This window comes from Pogoniulus pusillus, chromosome 23 (assembly GCF_015220805.1).
Source record: "Pogoniulus pusillus isolate bPogPus1 chromosome 23, bPogPus1.pri, whole genome shotgun sequence".
Lineage (NCBI taxonomy): Eukaryota > Metazoa > Chordata > Aves > Piciformes > Lybiidae > Pogoniulus > Pogoniulus pusillus.
The window spans coordinates 1,134,388-1,150,681 of NC_087286.1; the positions used below are offsets into that span (position 1 = coordinate 1,134,388).

Consider the following 16,294-nt stretch of genomic DNA (forward strand, 5'->3'; position numbering starts at 1 on the left):
AATGGCACCAATTGTTTTAAAGAAACCTCTCAGAATCAGCTAAAAGCACCGGGAATGGCTTTTTGTTCAGTGAGTGCCACTGTGTTGGTCAGTTTTCCTTGGCAATGAGGGACTGGAGAACTAGATACAGTTTTCTGGGGCCTGTGCATGTGGGTAAAGCACAAAGGCACTGCTGGGGTCTCATCTCTTGCATGGGACCATAACTGGACACTCCAGTGCTACCCAGGAGGGATTGTTTCAGGTGTGAATGTGCTCACTGGTTTATTTCTTTGGCTTCTTGCACCCTTGAGTCTGCCTGCAGGTCAGAAGATGCCATTGTGGTTACCTAGCAAGGTAAGAAGCTGGGCAGACTTACATAGAGCAAAACATATTTTCCCAGGGTGACTGATAGAAGGTGGCTGTGGGCAGGCTTTACACTCGGCTGGAGATGGGCCAGTGTGTGCCCAGGTGGACAGGGAGGCCAGTGGGGTCCTGGCCTGGATCAGCAACAGTGTGGCCAGCAAGACAGGGAAGTGACTCCCCCCTGTACTCAGGACTGCTGAGGCCACAGTACTGGGTTCAGTTTTGAGCCACTCACTGCAAGAAGGACATTGAGGGCCTAGAGCAGGCCCAGAGAAGAGCAACAAAGGGTCTGGAGAACAGGGCTGGGAGGGAGCAGCTGAGGAAACTTAGGGTTGTTTAGTCTGGAGGAGAGGAGGCTGAGGAGAGACCTCACTGCTCTCTACATCTCCCTGAAAGAGGGTTGCAGTGAGGTGAGGGTTGGGCTCTGCTGCCTAGTCTCAGGTGATGGAATGTCTTGGAATTGTGCCAGGGGAGGGTTAGGTTGGAGATGAGGAAAAAAGTCTTTAAGAGTGGTCAGGGATTGGCAGAGGCTGCCCAGGCAGGTGGTGGAGTCCCCATCCCTGGAGGCGTTCAGGAAACCTGTGGCTGTGGCATGTGGGGACGTGGTTCAGTGGCCTTGGTGGTGCTGGGTTGATGGCTGGACTGGATGGTCTCAGAGGGCTTGTCCAGCTATAGTGACTGTGTGCTTGGCTGCCTTTCTTTGGCTGCTGTAGAGAGAGCAGGGTTTGTGAAGGCAGGGCCAGCTTGGCCCAGGGAGTGCCTAGGATGCAAATGACTGGCAGTGAGAGGTTGTGCTGGCAGTGGTGCCTGTGGGAGCTGTTCTCTTCAGTCAGGCTTTGTTTCTGCCTCAGGCCAGCCTCAAATGAAAGCATTCAGGGTAGTGTTGAAAAAAGCGAATTTGCTTTCCCCATCCAACCCTGGTGGCATTGGGTAAGGTTCTGTGGAGAGAGACACTCCAGACAGTATTTGACAAGTACTGAAGTGCTTCTCAGAGGCAGTAACCCTGCATGAGGCATGCCTCCCTTTCATCCTCTTGCATGAGAGGCCACCTGAGGATCCCCAGGGCCAGCTGCCGCTCTACTCCCACCCAGTGAGAGTGTCACCTGCACCTGAGAACAGCCAGGGCAAACACTTCCCAGCCTGGGCTGCCTGTGTGTGCTGAGGAGGAGAGGAAGCCTGTGCTGGTAGCAGGCTGTTGTGAGTGCTCAGGGTGCCAGGCCTGCTGCCAAGCTCTGGAAACAGAAAACTGCAGCTGCCCTCCTTTGCTTGGTGCTGAGCTCCTAGTTCAAAGCAGTTGTGGGTGCTGATGTAAATGCTCATTTCCAATCTTAACTTGAGTGTTTTTTTTTGCCTTTGTCTCCTACAAGTGCTGGCCTTAGCCTCTGGCCCTGAGCTGGGGCAACTGAGCTTCCTGGGGCTGGTGGGAATCATCGACCCTCCACGCACTGGTGTCAAGGAAGCTGTTACCACACTGATCACCTCGGGGGTCGCAATCAAAATGATTACTGGGGACTCCCAGGAGACTGCAGTTGCCATTGGTATGGACACTCCACTGCCTTGCTTGTCTCTCTTGTGCTCAGCTCCTTGATGGGAAGTGTGGCAGTTAGGTCTTTGTGAGCATGGCACAGTGGAATCGGGAGTTTATGAAGCTGAAGAGGCACAGGGATCTGCTGGAGAGAGTCCAAGGGAGGGCTGTGAGGATGAGTAGGGGACTGGAGCACTGCCTGGTGAGGAGAGGCTGAGGGCCCTGGGGCTGCTTAGTCTGGAGAAGAGAAGACTGAGAGGGGATCTAATAAATATTTATAACTATCTGAGGGCAGGGGGTCAGGAGGGGGGGACAGGCTCTGCTCACTGCTCCCTGGGATAGGACAAGGAGCAGTGGATGGAAGCTGCAGCACAGGAGGTTCCAGCTCAACACAAGGGGAAACTTCTTTCCTCTAAGGGTCCCAGAGCACTGGCACAGGCTGCCCAGAGAGGTTGTGGAGTCTCCTCTGGAGCCTTCCCAGGCCTGTCTGGATGTGTTGCTGTGTGACCTGAGCTGGATTGTATGGCCCTGCTGTGGCAGGGGGGTTGGGCTGGATGAGCTCCTTGTGTCCCTTCCAACCCCTGACATCCTGTGAGCCTGTGTCAATAAAAGCCCCCAAAGCCAACACTTCAGTTTGAAGGGACACTTTGGGTTCCATACTGTCTCCCCCATCTCATTCTTCATTTTCTGTCCTGTATTTTTGAACTGCAAAATCTTCAGAAGATGCTCAGAGGCTGCAGCAGCTCTGCTATGAGGACAGGCTAAGAAAGTTGGGGCTCTGCAGCCTGGAGAAGAGAAGGCCACCTTGGAGTGGCCTTCCAGGATCTGAAGGAGGCTACAGGAAGGCTGGGGAGGGACTATTGATAAGGACTTGTCATGAGAGAAGGAGAAGGAATGGGTTTCAACTGGCAGAGGGGAAGTTGAAGCTGGCTGTTAGGAAGGAGTTCTTTGCAGTGAGGGTGGTGAGATGCTGGCACAGGTTGCCCAGGGAGGTTGTGGAGCACAGAATCAAAGATCACTACCTCCCTGGAGGTGTTCAAGGCCAGGTTGGATGAGGCCTTGGGTGACCTGTTCTAGTGGGAGGTGTCCCTGCCTATGGCAGGGGGTTGGAACTGGCTGAGCTTTGAGGTCCCTTCCAACCTAACCCATTCTGTGACTCTGTATGACTGAGGCATGGAGCTGATGCAGCACCTGACACCTTCAAACCCAAATGATGTAGGGAAGTACCTGCTGAGATCAGGCTTTGGGGCATGTCCTCCAGCACACTGCCCCAGCCAGGTGTTAAGGTCTGAAGTTCTGCAGGCAGCAGTAGGTTTAGAAAAGAGCTAAGCTTGGGTGCTTAGTGCTTGGAAAGGCTGAGATGGGTTTTAGTAACCTGCATGTCCTTTATTTCCAGCTAGTCGCCTGGGCCTGTATGCCAAAAATTCCCAGGCAATCTCTGGAGAGGAAATAGATGATCTGGATATTCAGCAGCTTTCCCAAATTACACCAAAGGTTTGTTTTGATGGAATTCTGTATTGAGAAATGCCTTTTTTTCCCTGTGGGAAGCTAAAGCAGAGATGCAAGCAACATGGTTCTAATAGAAACAGGTGAGCCAGTAAATTGCCAGAGGCTTTTAGTGCACAGCCCAGATCAGACAAAGATCTTTTGCTTTGACACAAAGCCATGTGAAAATCCCTTTCTTTCAGCTTAGTGAGTTTACTACTTTTGTCTGATTTAATGAGTCAGTTTGGCTTTTACCTTCCAATGGAAGCTTCATTTTATCCCCTTTCAGTGAGCACTGTCACCTTTTTGTGGTGTTAGATCATTTGATTTCCTGCAGCGCTCAGCTCCCAGCTCTAAGCTTGCTGTCTGTGTGTGCAGACAGCCCCTCCTTGTGCAATTCCTTAGGGCAGCTGTCTGCTTCTTCAGTGATTTTTAATGGAGCTGAGGTCACAGGTTGAGAAGTTTGAAAGGGTCTATTGCTCAGTGCTTTTTAGTTATTAAATAAATGTTAGCTGCTGTCAAAGCCATAAGCAAATGCAGCTCAGGCTTGGCTGTCTTGCAGAATTTAGGCATCAGCATGCTGCTCTGTTTGTGAGGGACTGCAGAACTAGGCTGCAGCATGCTTGAGTCTGAGGAGAGCAAGCCCAAGCCACTATTTGCAACCAAGAAATGTGCACATCAGCTTGGGGTCTTGCTCTGGTGACTTACCAAAGCAAACCTGGGGTCCCAAATAGTGCTTTCTGCTTTACTTGGGGAGAACGACCCCCAGCTCAGCCAAACCCAGTACACTTGGTAATAAGGGCTGAAACAGCTACAAGTCTACTTTGTGGGTGTTTGAACTGAGTCCTGCTTTGATAGGCATTTAGTTAAGAGTCAAATCAGCAGAGTCACCCAGGACAGCCTGAAGGGGCTGCTGAGAAGTCTGACTCCTCAGCCAGCCTCTGCAAAACCAGCTGGGGATGCCATGTGTGGCATCTATGGAAAGCTGAATTCCATGTGCTCAAATTTCACTCTGCAGAGAAGACCAGAGGCACAAAGAGTCTGAGCATTCTTCATTTCTTCTAATCTGGAGCCTTCATTGCTTAGCTCTTCATGATCTGCCCCACAGACAGGGAACACTGCAGCATCCCCAGCTCCTTGCCACTAGTGCTGACTGTGGCAGAGGACATGAATTGTGGGGGCAGCATGGCAACCACCTGTGTGAGGTGGGGCAGCAGGGCCAGCAGCAGGTTGCTTTGTCATTTCAGAAGGTTTTTAAATTGTCCTTTCCATCCTGAAATAAGCAGCACCAACTTCATTCCCCAGGGCATGCTGGAATGAATGATATCACTCCATTGAAAGCACAGCTGGCTGATGCTTCAGCTGTAGAGCTAACAAGAGTAGAACTGGCCACTCCTAGTGTGTTTTTTTCTCCTCTAGCTTTAGAGCATCCAGTGCAACTCTTTGCACTTCTCAAGTTCTCACTGCTCCTTCATTGTGCTTTTAACAGGTTGCAGTCTTCTACAGAGCCAGCCCCCGCCATAAGCTGAAAATCATAAAGGTACGTCCCAGCTGCTGGGGCTGCTGCTTGTGCTGCCTTCCCTTCAGTTACAGCTTGCTTCAGTGGGTCCAGATGAGATCAGACATGAATTTGGCTTGGAAGGGAAGTGGACTGCAGAGTGTTCCCGAGAAAGATGCATAGTGCCCACAAGGGACGGGCAGCTGCTGGGAGGCAGCATCGCACTGCCTCCTGCCTAGGCAGCTTCGGGGAGGTTGATGTAGATTTTGTGTCATGTTGCAACTGAATTGCCTAGAAACCTGCAAGAATTGTTTGTGACACTGCCAGAAGAAGATCAAGGGGCAGGAATGTCAAGCAGTGCATGTGGTGGTGGTTCCGTTCAGAAGGTAACAGCAGAGGTGGACATACGCAGTGCCACAACTGCAGTAATCACAGAAGCAACAAGGAGAAAGAAGTCAACCCCTGAGGCAGTTGGGATGTATTGGGAATTTTGAGAGGGTGGTACTGTTAAAATACAAATATGGGATGCTTTCTCTTGAAGGGCAGCTCTGATATACCTCAGCTTTCAAATTGAGGCTGCCTGAATGGATGCACTGAAGCTGAACCTAAAACCCTGTGTCACAATTCACTGCTATACAAAGAGCTGCATGTTGGAGAAGGATTTTACAGTGAAAGTACAAGAAATTGGAGGGGTGTGTGGAATTATCACCTTTGTATCCATCTGTTATAGGATGAATTCCTTGACATTAGCTCTCTTCCTCTCTTCAGTCCCTGCAGAACAACGGTGCAGTAGTGGCTATGACAGGAGATGGAGTAAACGATGCTGTTGCTCTGAAGGCTGCAGATATTGGTGTAGCCATGGGACAGACTGGAACTGATGTTTGTAAAGAGGCAGCAGATATGATCCTGGTGGATGATGATTTCCAGACAATAATGTAGGTGGCATTTCTGTGCATCCCTTGAGCTCTCTGGGTTTAATGAGGGTTGCTTGTGTTAGCAGCCAAAGAAACTCCCCACCCTTGGCAGCGTAGCAGCTCTTGGAGAGTTCTCCAGCCAGTCAGGGCAGTTCCCTTGATGGCCATTAGGTGTGGGAGACTCTTGAAAAGGAGCAGGGGACGTACTGGTGGAAGGGGCATCTTAGCATTTTTGCCTTTTTATGGATGTTCATACAAGAACTTATTTAAACCTTTTGCTTCTCTGATCTTAGACATAAATCAGGTGTCAGTAACAGGAGGTTGTGCAAACTAGCCTGTTCCTGCTTCTCTGAGTAGAATTAGAGTAGTAGGATACTTGGAAGCATAGCTGAGGTGAACTTGTGAGGCTGGCAGCTGTCAGTTGTGGCAATTTTTGCTTCAGAAGCATAAATCTTAGATGAAAGAAGGCAGAACATTCTTTTTGTTAAAAGAAAATACACAGTGCTGCCTTTGTTTTCAATCCTGCCCTGAGGTATTTCAGAGCATGAGCCACTGAAATGTTGTGGGTGAGAAGCTGCTGCCTCCTGGTAACCAGCTCTTGTCTTGCTCCTTAAGGAGAGCAGAGCTGAGCCTGCCTTGGTGTGAGCTGCTGCTCTCCCAGCTGAGATCAGCCTTGGCTTTCTATGAGTTGCTGCAGTCTCACAACACTTGAGCTTGTCTCAAAGTGTGGCACAACTCTTGGGAAGCAGGAGTACAGTGTAAGGAGATCTGCCAAGGTTATAGTGGTACCTCAGGAGGGGGTGACCTGGGAGTTAAAAGCCTCTAAGGTGCTGTTTTGGAGACACTCAGCCCACAGGAAGGCAGTCTGGGGAGAGTGCTTCACTGGGGCTCCAGGAGGCTTTTGCTGGAATGCTTTAGTCACTACTGCAACCTCAGGTTCTCAAAAGGAGAGTGAAGAGTGGTGAGCACTAGCAGGAAAAGAATGATGAGCCTCCCTAGTTCTCCAGCCTTCCCCAGCCTCTGTCAGCTTGAAAGTTACAAAGGGGGTCGCAGGCTTACAGGATGTTAGGGGCTGGAAGGGACCTCTGGAGAGCTTCCAGTCCAATCCTCTGCCAGAGCAGTGCCAGAGAATCCAGCACAGGTCACACAGGAGCACATCCAGACAGGGCTGGGAAGGCTCCACAGAAGGAGACTGCACAACCTCTCTGGGCAGCCTGTGCCAGGGCTCTGGGACTCTCACAGTCAAGAAGTTCCCCCTTGTGTTGAGGTGCAACTTCCTGTGCTGCAGCTTCCATCCACTGCCTCTTGTCCTGCGGCAGGGCACAAGTGAGCAGAGGCTGTGCCTGTGCCTCCCTTGCTGACCCCCAGCCCTCAGCTGTGGATAGACATTGCTCAGATCCCCTCTCAGCTTTCTCTTCTGCAGACTAAGCAGCCCCAGGGCTCTCAGCCTCTCCTCCTCAGGCAGTGCTGCAGTCCCTCCAGCATCCTTGTAGCCCTGCCTTGAACTCATCCAGTTGATCCCTGTGCCTCCTAAACTGGGGAGCCCGGAGCTGGTTGCAGTGTTCCAAGAATGCCAATGAATTGTTCTTCTTGGCTACTGGGGAATGGGAGAAAGAAATAAGTCTCACATGCAGCAGAACAGACATGAGTTAGGTATTATCAGTCCCTTTCTGCCCTCTCTAGCTGCAGCAGTGTGCCAGGCAAGTTGCAGCAGTGGGCACTGCCCATGTTTCATGGTGGTGCAGTAGGGATATGTGGCCCTGCTGTGCTTCTGAGGCTTTGCTAGAAGATGTGTTTGGAGGGAGTTAGGGCTTTGGTTTGGGTGTTATCTGACTTGGCTTGGAAGGCCTCCTGAAGGATGAATGGTGAATCTTGACCAAGGAGGACATGGTGCTGACACTTCACTGTGAAAGTCATCCCTGTTGTGCTGAGTCTGGCAGTCCAGCTGACAACCAATGGCTGTCAAGGCCAGCAGGACAGATCCCTTTGTGCCTTGACATTTACATGGCTGCTTAAAGTAAGAACTTTCTTGGGTTCTTGTAAGCTTTGTTTTTTACTGTAGTGATGTAATCTTCTGTTTTTAATTGCAGGTCTGCAATTGAAGAGGGCAAAGGAATTTATAATAACATTAAAAACTTTGTTAGGTTTCAGCTGAGCACGTAAGTGAAAGTGGACACCACCCAAGCTTCTCACCACCTGTCAGTGCCCCTGGGCACCCTGAAGCAGATGTGGCACAGAGCCACTGCAGCCCTCACCTAGGATGCTGCTGGGCTGTGCTTGGGAGTTTCCAGTGCTTTGCACAGGGTGGCTTTGTTCATTGCTACAGCATCAAGAAGCAGTGCAGTAAGCAGACAGCTGACCTGGCCACAGCTCCTTCTTTGCAGAGGTCAGGAGCTGAGAGGCTGGGGAGAAGGAGCATAGTTACCTTTTGGCTCCCTGTGAAAAGGTTAGGAGTCATTCCTTCCTTAACCAGATCGTGGAGGAAAACTGGGAAGGGAGAGGGTAGCTGCTCTGTAATCCATAGCCTGACTTGTGGAGTGCCACAGCTCTGTGCAGCTGACTTGTCCTGCTTGCATGGGGAGGTCCCTGGATCACTTACACCCTGTGCAAGGCACAGAGACAAGGTCATTAAGCCTGAGCTCCAGTGTTTGTGTGAGTTGAGTTTATGGCTCTCCTGGATTCAGGAACATGCCTTGCCTCTCTGCCATGCTGTTCATGTACTGTCTGATGCCTTCTAGGCCCTGAAGAATAGCTAAGCATAGATGTTTCAGCACAGTCTGCTTGCCTGCCAGCCCTGGGAATGGTAGCTGCAGGGGCCTGGGGCATGACCCTTATTTTAACTCCTGTCCCTCTTTGCAGGGAGAGCACAGCAGAGCTCAGCAAAGCAGCACAGTCAGAATTACTGTCAGCTGTGCTCTCTGCTTGCTGGCCATGGAACCACTTCACCTGGCACTGAAGCACTTAATGCCTGCAGCCATCTCCAGCCAAGCCTTCTCTGAAGGGTTTTGTGTGGCCTCAGGCAGTCTGCACAGGTCCATACAGCAGGCTTTGTATGGACTTAAGCCTTGCCTGGCTAGTCCTGGCAAATATGCAGCTTACCCTATTCAGTCTCTTTTTATTGCTGAAACAATGCTTTGTGAGAAGGACTCTGCCAAGATAATGAAGTGTTCTACATGAATTGCTGCTCCACAGGCCCACAGCATGTCAGTGGCTGGAAGGGACCCAAAGAGATCATCCAGTCCAACCCCCCCTGCCAGATCAAGACCACACAATCTAGCTCAGGGCACACAGCAACACAGTGAAAGGCTCCAGAGAAGGAGACTCCACAACCTCTCTGGGCAGCCTGTGCCAGTGCTCTGGGACCGCTCCAGGAAAGAAGTTCCCCCTTGTGCTGAGCTGGAACCTCCTGTGCTGCAGCTTCCATCATTGCTGCTTGCCCTATCCCAGGGAGCAATTGAGCAGAGCCTGTCCCACCTCAGCCCTCAGATAGTTGTAGACATTGTTTAAATCCCCTCTCAGTCTTCTCCAGACAAAGCAGCCCCAGGGCCCTCAGCCTCTCCTCATCAGGCAGTGCTCCAGTCCATCCATCATCCTCACAGCCCTCCCTTGGACCCGCTCCAGCAGATCCCTGTCCCTCTTCAACTGGGGAGCCCAAAACTGAAGGCAGTGCTCAAGATGAGAGCTCAGCAGGTCAGAATAGAGAGGGAGGAGAACCTCCCTTGGTCTGCTGGACACATTCCTCTTAATGTCCCCCCAGGACCCCATTGGCCTCTTGGCCCCCAGGGCACATTGCTGTGCCATGGATGTTCTCCCCCAGCACTCCCAGGTCCCTCTCCTTGGGGCTGCTCTCCAGCAGTGACCTCCCAGCCTGTGCTGCTGCAGTTTATCCCTGCCCAGGTGCAGGATTCTGCACTTGTCCTTGTTGGACCTCATCTGGTTCCTCTGTGCCCAGCTCTGCCCAGGTCTCTCTGGGTGGCCACACAGCCTGCAGCTGTCTCAGCCAAGCCTCCCAGCTTGGTGTCAGCAGCAGACTTCGGAGCTGGGCTTATGGCAGATGTGATTCACACTGTCTGAGTCTGCTCTGGAGCAGTCGTAGTGCTGAGCACAAAGCAGTTAGCAGTGCCTCTCTAGACACATTTCATGCTGACAGTTGTAAAACTGGGTTCTCTCAACAGGAGTATAGCAGCACTGACTTTAATCTCACTGGCTACATTAATGAACTTTCCTAATCCTCTCAATGCCATGCAGATCTTGTGGATCAATATTATTATGGATGGACCCCCGGCCCAAAGGTAAGCAGGGACCTGAAATTCTAGTAGAGGTTTGTAGTCCTCTTATTTAGGAGCAAGTTCTGCACCAGAAGGCTGCTGAAACACTGCAACAGGTTGCCCAGGGAGGTGGCCACATCCCTGCAGATATTCACTGCAGACTGATGGTGAAGGAAGAGGAGGAAAGGAAGCAGCAGTGAATTCCTTGGCTAGGTGGAGCACAGTGACAGCTGTGGGAGACACAACTCATACTGCAGCTTGCTTTAGAGTGAATCCCAGACTCAGAGTGCCAGGGGCTGGGAGGGACCTCCAAAGCTCATCCAGTCCAACCCTGCTGCAGAGCAGCATCTCCTATACCAGGTCACACAGGAACACATCCAGGTGGGTGTGTTCCAGAGAAGGAGACTCCACAGCCCCCCTGGGCAGCCTGTGCCAGGCTCTGTCACCCTCACAGGGAAAAAATTCCTCGTGTTCTCCCAGAACTTCCTGTGCCTTAGCTTCCACCAGTGCTCCTTGTGCTGGCACTGGGCATCCCCCAGCAGAGCTGGCTCCAGCCTCCTGGCACTCACCTGCACAGCTTTATAAACAGCAATGAGAGCAGTCCTCAGGCTCCTCTCCAAGCAGCAGAGCCTCAGCTCCTCAGGCTCTCTTTGTAAAATAGATGTTCCACTTCCTTAGTCATCTTTGTAGCTCTGTGCTGGACTCTCTCCAGCAGTTCTGTGTCCCTCTTGAACTGGGTGCAGACAGAACTAGACACAGTACTCCAGATCTGGCCTCAGCAGGGCAGAGTAGAGAGGCAGGAAAACCTCTCTTGATCCACTAACCACAGCCCTTCTAATGCACCCCAGAATGGGGTTGGCCTCCTTGCTGGGGACACCTGGGGACTTCCAGTCCTGCCACTTCCCCTGTGTGTGGGGCTTCCCAGGCAGCAGGGTTACAGTGTTTGCTGTTACTGTGTATGACTCAGTTCTCTCAGAGTGAACATTTAATCTGCTGCTTGCAAGATGATTCTTAGGCTCTAGAGAGGAGGTTCAAATCTTCCTCTCGATTCAGAAGATCTAGGCCTTAAGTGAGAAGCAAGGAACTGTTTTGCTGCTGCTGGAAACAATCTGACCTCTTCTTTTCAATTGTTAAGCCTGGGGGTGGAGCCTGTGGATAAAGATGTTATTCAGAAGCCTCCCAGAAACGTGAAGGACAGCATTCTGACCAAAAACCTGATTGTTAAAATCCTGGTCTCATCTGTCATCATCGTCTGCGGGACACTCTTTGTCTTCTGGAGAGAGGTATGGCACCAGCACAGCTCAGAGCAGTAACAGCCTGACTGAGAGCAGTTCTCTGCCAGCAGCTGGCACTCAGAATCTGTTCACTGCAGCTGGGCCATGCTCAGTAACCAGGCAGAGAAGGGAGATTTCTTTCTTCAGCCTGGGGAAGAGAAGGCTTCCAGGAGACCTTGGGAGTGGCCTTCCAGGGTGTGAAGGGGACTCCAGGAGGGCTGGGGAAGGACTATTGACAAGGTCTTGTCATGACAGGTTGAGGAGGAATGGGTTTGAAGTGGCAGAGGGGAGATTGAAACTGGATGTTAAGAAGAAGTTGTTTGCAGTAAGGTGGTGAGACACTGGCACAGGTTGCCCAGGGAGGTTGTGGAGCATAGAATCACAATTCTGTGCTGTACAACTTCCCTGGAGGTGTTCAGGACCAGGCTGGATGAAGCCTTGAGTGACCTGTTCTAGTGGGAGGTGTCCCTGCCTATGGCAGGGTGCTGGAACTGGCTGAGCTTTGAGCTCCCTTCCAACCTAAACCACTCTGTGATTTTTGGGAGCACCTGTTGAAATGAAGAACAGAGTTTTATTCCTTAGTCTGTATTTTAAGACTTTGCCATGTTCCACATCTGCTTTGGAAGCAGTGGCCTGTAGAAAGCTACTGAACAAATCTGGCCAGGCTGTGAGCAAAGCCCTCTGACTTTCTTTTCCCAGTGGAGACAAAGGCTTCCTGGATGTTTCAGTGGTGCCTGGGGGATTCTTGGCGTGGCAGAATCACAGAATGTCAGGAAGGGACCTTGAAAGGTCATCCAGACCAACCCCCCTGCCAGAGTCCAGCCCCAGGCATTGCAGAGATGTTGGCCAGTAGGAGATGTTGAGGTGCAGGAAGGTGCCCAGAGAAGGGCAGCAAGGCTGGGGAAGGGCCTGGAGCAGAGCCCTGTGAGGAGAGGCTGAGGGAGCTGGGGGTGTGCAGCCTGCAGAAGAGGAGGCTCAGGGCAGAGCTCATTGCTGTCTGCAGCTACCTGCAGGGAGGCTGTAGCCAGCTGGGGTTGGTCTCTTCTGCCAGGCAACCAGCACCAGAACAAGGGGACACAGCCTCAAGCTGTGCCAGGGGAGGTCTAGGCTGGATGTTAGGAGGAAGTTGTTGTCAGAGAGAGTGATTGGCATTGGAATGGGCTGCCCAGGGAGGTGGTGGAGTGGCCATGCCTGGAGGTCTTCAAGCAAAGCCTGGCTGGGGCACTTAGTGCCATGGTCTGGTTGGTTGGGCAGGGCTGGGTGCTAGGTTGGGCTGGCTGAGCTTGGAGGTCTCTTCCAACCTGGTTGGTTCTATGATTTAGTCACAGCCTGGGGCTGCAGATGGTCGGATGGTTTGCTGTGGGGTCGATTGAATCCCCTTGGGGCCAACAAGTTGCTTCGGCTTCCCTTTCCTAGCTAGCAGGATTGGAGCTAGTGTAGGAAGATGGTTTAGCTGCAGTGGGTTGCAAGCTTGCTAAAGCTGTGCCATGTTGTGTGGTTGGCAGCTGAGAGACAATGTGATCACCCCTCGAGACACCACCATGACCTTCACCTGCTTCGTCTTCTTCGATATGTTCAATGCCCTGAGCTCCAGATCCCAGGTGAGTGACCTGTTCCTCTGCACACTGAGCACTGCTCTCTTGCAGGGAGGACCTTGCTGCCTTCCTCTCACAGGTGTTCCTGCAAACTGGCAGAGTTTCAGGTATTTAGTAGGTAGGATTTCTTAACCTCCAGAGAGTTAGCTTCCTCCCTCGGTTTGGGTGCTGCAGGGCTGGTCCAAGGCTGCTGTCCTGACAGGAGCCAGACCCTTGTTCAGCAGAGCTGGAGCAGGGTGGGCCTCTCAGTGCTGTCCACACTTGGAGGGCTTTTTCCTGGAAAATTCAGCATTCTTGCCAGAATCTGAAACTTCCTGAAGGCCTTAACCCTACACCCATCATTCAAGGAAAAGTTTTTAAACCCTTCTTTCTGACTGCATTTTGGTTTCAGGGGAGCTGTTGAGCTGGTTGGAGAGGACACTGCCAGCCTGCCTCACTGCAGGAGCTGCTCTGCAATTGTTGGGGGCAGCAAAAGCACTTTCAGTTCTGAGGGCAGCTGCTGCTGAGCACAGTATTGCAGCTGCTGGCTGGGAAGGCAAGAACTGTCCTCTGCTTTAGCCAGTCCAGAGGAGGCCACCAAGATGCTGAGAGGGCTGCAGCAGCTCTGCTATGAGCACAGGCTGAGAGAGTTGGGACTCTGCAGCCTGGAGAAGAGAAGGCTTCCAGGAGACCTTGGAGTGGCCTTGCAGGATCTGCAGGGGGCTGCAGGAGGGCTGGGGAGGGACTATTGACACGGTCTGGGAATGACAGGAGGAGAAGGAATGGATTTGAACTTGCAGAGGGGAGGTTGAAACTGGATGTTAGGAAGAAGTTCTTAGCAGTGAGGGTGGTGAGACACTGGCACAGGTTGCTCAGAGAGGTGTTCAAGGCCAGGTTAGATGAGGCCTTGAGTGACCTGTTCTAGTGGGAGGTGTCCCTGCCTATGGCAGGGGGTTGGAGCTGGCTGAGCTTTGAGCTCCCTTCCAATATAGACCATTCCATGAGGCAGTCAGCCTGTCCAGGGACTTGTCCTGGATGATCTCAAAGGTCAGCAGTGCATCTTGACACATCTTTGGGTGACAGCAGTTGCAGCTTGGAGCACCTCTGCTGCTGAGCTGAGCCTGTTCCCAGGCAGGGTTCAATGTCTGCTTCATCTTCCAGGCCAAGTCGGTGTTTGAGATTGGACTCTGCAGCAACAGAATGTTCTGCTACGCTGTCCTGGGATCCATCATGGGGCAGCTGCTGGTCATTTACTTCCCTCCACTGCAGAAGGTTTTCCAGACAGAGAGCCTGAGTGTCCTGGGTAAGAACAGTTCCCTTTTCCAAAGGGTGTGCACCCAGGGGTGGCTTGGGCACACTTAGCTGGGATTGTGCAAGAGCACTCCGGCTGCTGGTGTCAGACCAAGCCTGCTGCTGAGCTGGGCTGGACTTACCTGCTTGGCTTGGGTTGGTTTTCTTCCTCTTAGGTAAAAAAAATGGTTTTAGCTGTTCTCTGGGAGCTATGATTTGATTACCTGTTGCTGTGCAGCTGCTCAGGGCCTCCTCAGTTTCTCAGGTGCTGCTGCATGTTTAAGATTTTTAATAGACATCTTGATGCAAGCAGAGTTACCTACCCCCCCTTATGAAACCACCCAGGCTAGACTCAGCCAGCTGGAAGCTAAGGGATGAAGCTTTATCTTCACAGCTTAGCACAAGGTACAAGCAGAGAGTTACAACAGTTACAGCTATAGGCAGAAATAGACAAGTTAAAGGTGATACAGAAACACAACTCCCCTCCCAGAAACCAGAGCCCCCAGGAGGGGCTCCCAACCACCCTTCCACCTTCTTTCCACCCTTCTGCCTTATCCCAGGGTCTGCCTTACGTGCAAGGTGAGGTTGGAGGATCGGCAAGGGGAGTTAGAAGCAGAAGGATTAGTTACACAGAAGCCCAGGGAGAAACACAGACTCTGAGAGACAGAGACACACTCTGTGTTACCTGTGTTTGTGTCCTTGCTTTCACACATCAGCAGACATCAGCAGTTTCCTTTTCACAGCCTGTAGTCTGTGTTTTCATTGAGGTGTTCCATTGAGCCTCACACCAGCACCCAGCAGCACTAAAGTTGCTGTTCAGCAAGTTTTCTTCTCTAACTACTTACCCTGTTACTCAAATCCCCTGCTTTGAAATCCTGTCCCCTGCATGCTCACAGCTGACGTTGCCACAGGCACCTTAAGGAGCTTTTGGCCTCCTTAAGACGTCTGTTGGTTACTGCTGTGGTTTTCTGGAGTCCCATGTATTCCCTCACAATAACAGAGCTGGTTTAGCATCTTTCTTTGCTCCAGTGTCATTTCTGCTGATACTAAACATTTTTTCAGCCTGAAGTTACTGACGTTGCTCAGTGCTCATTGCTGTCCTAGATGTCAGTGAAAATAGGGTTATGAAACACTGCAGAGGTCTGAGATGTCAGTGCCTGCACTTGTGACTTGTGCCTAAACTCTGCACCTTCATTTCCTGGTCCTGCAAAAATGGATCCTTGCTTCACAGAGTCACAGGATGTTAGGGGCTGAAAGGGACCTCTGGAGAGCTTCCAGTCCAATCCTCTGCCAGAGCAGGACCAGAGAATCCAGCACAGGTCACACAGGAACACATCCAGACAGGGCTGGAAAGGCTCCACAGAAGGAGACTGCACAACCTCTCTGGGCAGCCTGTGCCAGGGCTCTGGCACCCTCACAGTCAAGAAGTTCTTCCTCATGTTGAGGTGTAACTTCCTGTGCTGCAATTTCCATCCCTTGACCCTTGTCCTGTGGCAGGGCACAAGTGAGCAGAGGCTGCCCCTGTGCCTTCCTTGCTGACCCCCAGCCCTCAGCTCTGGATAGACATTGCTCAGATCCCCTCTCAGCCTTCTCCTCTGCAGCCTAAGCAGCCCCAGGGCTCAGCCTCTCCTCCTCAGGCAGTGCTGCAGTCCCTTCAGCATCCTTGTAGCCCTCTGCTGGACTCTCCCCAGTAGATCCCTGTCCCTCTTGACCTGGGGAGCCCAGAACTGGATGCAGTATTCCAGGTGGGGCCTCTCTAGGGCAGAGCAGAGAGGGAGGAGAACCTCCCTAGATCTGCTGGCCACACTCTTCTTAATGCCCCCCAGGACTCCATTGGTCTTCTTGCCCACCAGGGCACATTGCTGCCCATGCAGAACCTGCTGCCACCAGCACTTCCAGGTCCCTCTCCACAGGGCTGCTCTCCAGCAGATCACCTCCTAACCTGTCCTGCTGCAATTTACTGTTCCTTCCCAGGTGCAGGACTCTGCCCTGATCCTTGCTGAACTTCTTTGGCTCTTTTCCCAGCTCCCCAGCCCACTTCATTTGTCCTGAAGTTACCCTGGTGGCTGGGAGACACTTGGCAAGTCCTGTTCTTCCATTAAGACTGCCCTTGGCCTTAAATGA

General features: G+C 52.0%; 1 protein-coding gene across 2 annotated transcripts in view; it reads left to right on the forward strand.

The window, feature by feature from the left end:
- The window catches only part of ATP2C1 (ATPase secretory pathway Ca2+ transporting 1), a 49,802-nt gene that overhangs the window by 32,676 nt on the left and 832 nt on the right, over positions 1-16,294 (forward strand). For both annotated transcript variants that reach the window (XM_064162302.1, XM_064162303.1), the window contains 9 exons: positions 1,710-1,880; positions 3,264-3,361; positions 4,842-4,892; positions 5,619-5,785; positions 7,855-7,923; positions 9,940-10,056; positions 11,168-11,315; positions 12,812-12,907; positions 14,042-14,183. In XM_064162302.1, the coding sequence (XP_064018372.1) occupies positions 1,710-1,880; positions 3,264-3,361; positions 4,842-4,892; positions 5,619-5,785; positions 7,855-7,923; positions 9,940-10,056; positions 11,168-11,315; positions 12,812-12,907; positions 14,042-14,183 (1,059 nt within the window). The remainder of the gene's footprint in view (positions 1-1,709; positions 1,881-3,263; positions 3,362-4,841; positions 4,893-5,618; positions 5,786-7,854; positions 7,924-9,939; positions 10,057-11,167; positions 11,316-12,811; positions 12,908-14,041; positions 14,184-16,294) is intronic.